This window comes from Mus musculus, chromosome 19 (genome assembly GCF_000001635.26).
Source record: "Mus musculus strain C57BL/6J chromosome 19, GRCm38.p6 C57BL/6J".
In the NCBI taxonomy this organism is placed as follows: domain Eukaryota; kingdom Metazoa; phylum Chordata; class Mammalia; order Rodentia; family Muridae; genus Mus; species Mus musculus.
The window spans coordinates 24,277,347-24,281,476 of record NC_000085.6 but is presented as its reverse complement, the minus strand read 5'-3'; the positions used below and the strand labels follow the sequence as shown (position 1 = coordinate 24,281,476).

Here is a 4,130-nt window from a genome sequence, read left to right as displayed (position 1 = left end):
CCTTATTCCTACTGTTGTTTCAGAATCCCATACATGTATACAATGTGTTTTCGATCAAACTCACCTGCCACTCCCAACTCCTACCGAACCACCCCACCCCTCCTCCCAATTTTATGTTCCTTTTTAAATTTTTATTTATTTATGTGTTTATTTGTTTATTTACTTATTTATTTTGACTAGGTCTCACTATGTAGCTCCGGCTGTTCTGAAACTCACTATGTAGCTCAAGCTGGCCTCGAACTCCATATACCTGACTCTGCCTCTCGGGTGCTGGGATTAAAGGTGTACACTACCACCGCTCTGAATTTTTTTTTTTTTAAACCGACTCCACTTAGCCCTAACAGTGTATACAGTGTAGGACCATCCCCATGGAGCTAGGACAGCCAATCAGAGGCCATATCCCAGAAGAAAACTCACCCTCCCTCATCCTATAGCCATCAGCAACCAATAGTTCCTCGGCTGAGCCTGGGGCTACGGAAGCCCCTCCTCCATTCATGCTGCCTGGTACTTCTATTGCCTAAGAGATGCGGAATTTGAGATGATCGGGCAGTTGAAGCTAGCTGTTAGAACTAGTTTTGTTTTGTTTTTTAAGCAAAGCTATTTTGATCACCAGCGTATCTTCAGAATCACCCACTACCACTCTGTAAAATTGTTGTCAGCGAATAAACTTGCAGGGGTCAGTGTTTACACACTAGTGCTGCCCAAGGGATACGTTGCGAGTTTGGCGCAGAGCAGGTTCTGGGTTCTGGTTAAAGGTCTGCACAGGGCTGTAGTGCTGGACCTGCGCGCAGGAGCCCAGCCGCGGCGCTCGGGGGGGGGGGGGGGCGGGGGGGGGCGGGGGGGGGGCACGGCCACCAGGTGGCACCACCGAGTCCTCGCGCGGGGCGGAGCGGCCGCGGAGCTGGAGTAGCATGTGGGCGTTCGGAGGTCGCGCAGCCGTGGGCTTGCTGCCCCGGACGGCGTCCCGGGCCTCCGCCTGGGTCGGGAACCCGCGCTGGAGGGAACCGATCGTAACCTGCGGCCGCCGAGGCCTACATGTCACAGTCAACGCCGGCGCCACCCGCCACGCCGTGAGTACGCGCTTCGCCGGGCCGCACACCGGAGCGCAGGCCGCGCCCGCCCCTATGCCGGGGACGCGCAGCGCGCACGCGCCGAGTCGCTCTGGTTGCGCGCGCGTTTGGGTGCAGGGCGCGCGCGGTGTTTGCGCGGGCTTCGGACCTTGGCGGTGGGGATGGGAAAAGACGAGTTTCCGTAATTAACACAGGATGTATAGCGTGTGCAGCAGGGCGTGTTTATTATTGTGTGCACTCCGAAGTTGCCTTTTTCAGGGCGTGAGACTAATGGGGTTGTGGAGTTGCTCTGAGCAGGGCTTTTTGTTGCTTGTTTGCCTCACTCTGTATCCCTGGCTAGCCTAGGATTGGCTGAGTACCCCAAAGTGGCTTCAATCCTGTGATCCTCCTGCCTCCTCTCTGCTGGGATCACAGGTGTAGCAGCAGAGCCCTAGAGTCCAGCTTTTGGAAAATGAGGGGATCTTGGTTCCACGTTCTGACTGCGCGGCGCTGGAGAGCCCTGTGACCTTGGGGAGACCCTAACTGTCTGGGGGCAGGGCTTGGCTTTCTGTTCCGAGGAGATTAAAGGGTAACACCCATTTTGCGATTTTGGCGGGAGAATTAAACTGTATTCGCAAAGGCCTTAGCACTTCAGATAAGTCTCGGTTCTTAGTAGATGCAAAGAACAGAATCTGTTACTCCGTGGCTTGAAAAGACAGCAGTAGGGTGAAGGAAGGCTTTCCGGAGAGGGCCGTGATAGATGCCAAAGAACGGGTCTGGGGAGCATTCTAGGAAGGGGAGAGCTATGGACAAAGGTGGAGTAGGCTGTGGGATAATAATGTCTACAGGTTTAAACCCAGCTTAGGATTCTTGAGGTCCTGTCATTAAAATAAAAAACAATAATAAAAATAGGGCTAGCTTTGTAGCTCAGCAGTGACATGGTCACTTAGCGTTCAAGAGTTCTTGGGTTCTTTCTATAACACTGAAAAAGAAAGTTTAAAAACAAAACAAACAAAAGTGGACTGGTCAGAGAGAGAGACGGCTAGGGTTTGAAGGGCCGAACCTGTAACCCATGCTTCCTCAAACACTTTCTTGGATGTTTACTGCCCTGTTCTTCCCTTGCCTGGCGCCTGACAGCTGGGCTCCAGTTGCAGCTGTGCACTTTGGATTTCTGCATCTCTGAGAGCCTGAGCAACTTTGTCTTTGGCATCTCCGTTTCCTCGCCTGTACAATGCAAATACAGTCGGTCCATCTTTATGCTCAGAGTCTGTTCTCAGTGGCTCAATATCGTTTACGGTCCCCAGTTGTCTACCCTGATGCTCCTACAGTCACTTTGAAAGCGGCAGACTGGCCAAAAGCGCAAGGCTCATGGAAGGTGTCCCCTCCCGGCCGTTGTCCAACAAGGCTTGATTCCGCTGTCACGGAGTGAGCAGATATTCAGTCTCTTCAGCGAAATGCCTGTTTGCGTCGATGTACCTGTGGGAGACTTTGTCGTTTGAAAGTGGTCCCCAAGCCTAGAGCCACAGTAAACATAGTAAGATTGTGGAATGGCTTGCAAAGAAAATGTATGAAAGAAACACCTCACTCAGGTGGGCAGTGGTGGCACAGGCCTTTAATCCCAGTACTTGGGAGGCAGAGGCAGGCGGATTTCTGAGTTCGAGGCCAGCCTGGTCTACAGAGTGAGTTCCAGGACAGCCAGGGCTACACAGAGAAACCTTGTCTCGAGAAAAAAAAAAAAAAAAAAAAGAAAGAAAGAAAGAAAGAAAGAAAGAAAAAAAGAAACACCTCACTTCAGCATGAGTTATAAGTGTTCTTGCTTCAAGTTCAAAGCTGACAAACCAATAATATATAATAAATAAAGTGTCTTTAGACAGACATGCACAAACAGAATTATGCATACGCATTGGCCATTTGATAGTTATGACCCTGAGACTTATAGGGACCCAACCTGTGCCCCCTAGGAACAAGTAAGTGAGCACTGCAACTCTATAGGGCTACCCCCTCCAGCGGATGATGATGGAGTAGGGGATAGAGAGATGGCTCAGCATTTAAGAACACTTGCTATTCTTAGAGAGGATCTGGGTTTGATTCCTGGCACAAGGCAGCGCCCAACCTTCTATCACTCCAGTTCTTGGAGATCTGAGATCGGCTGCCCTCTTCTCCCTCCAAGGTCACCCACATACATGCTGTGTATATCCATATACTCAGGCACACACACACAAAATACAAGATAATTATTTTTTTTAAAAAAAAGATGATCACGATGAAGTTCTTCCCTCATAACTCCATGAGGGAGAAAAGGATTCTGTGAGTCCATTCAGCTAAAGACAGAGCAGTGCCAAGCAGAGAGAGACGACTCTCGAGCACATGGCAGCTGGTGCGGTGTAGCCATGGCCACTTGAGATACAGTCAGCATAGCTATCTTAGCCAATGGAGAGATGCTCGATCTGGTGCTACCTAACCATGACCACCTGAGTGAGATACAGCTACCACAGCTGTCTTAGTCAGTGTTCCATTGCTGTGAAGCGACACCATGATCAAACATTTAATAGGGGCTAGCTTTCAGTTCAGAAGTTTAATCCATTATCATTATGGTGGGAAAGCGTGGTATCAATGCAGGCAGACATAGCAGGAAATATGGTGGCACATAGGCAGACACAGTACTGGAGATCAGCTGAGAGGCTGCAGGCAGCAGAAAGAAAGTGAGACAGTGGGCCTGGCTTGAACCTCTGAGACCTCAAAGCCCACCCCCAGTGACACACTTCCTCCAGCAAAGAAAGCCACACCTACTCCAACAAGGGCACACCTCCTAATAGTGTCACTCCCTGATGACCAAGCCTGCAAACACTTGAAGGGGCCATTCCTATCCAAACCACCACAACCAAGGACTAAATTTGGTTTCCTTTCAATAAATTCAGAGAGCTCCCGATGTCTCATGACCGTCCTATCAGATGGTCCAAGCTTAGCAGGAAGTCAGGGAGGACCCAGAGCAAAACTTTGGGGGTAGACGTGGGGATCAGTCCCTCAGCACTGTACCTGAGATGCTGTAATTGGCTACTCTCGAGTATAGGAGAGCCAATC

General features: G+C 50.4%; 1 protein-coding gene across 2 annotated transcripts in view; it reads left to right on the top strand.

Moving 5' to 3' along the window:
- The first annotated feature begins 886 nt into the window (after positions 1-886).
- Positions 887-4,130, top strand: part of Fxn (frataxin) — a 21,046-nt gene continuing 17,802 nt past the window's right edge. For both annotated transcript variants that reach the window (NR_157400.1, NM_008044.3), the window contains exon 1: positions 887-1,070. Coding sequence is in view for 1 of the 2 variants with exons in the window: in NM_008044.3 (NP_032070.1) it covers positions 912-1,070 (159 nt within the window). In the remaining variant the exon portion in view is untranslated. The remainder of the gene's footprint in view (positions 1,071-4,130) is intronic.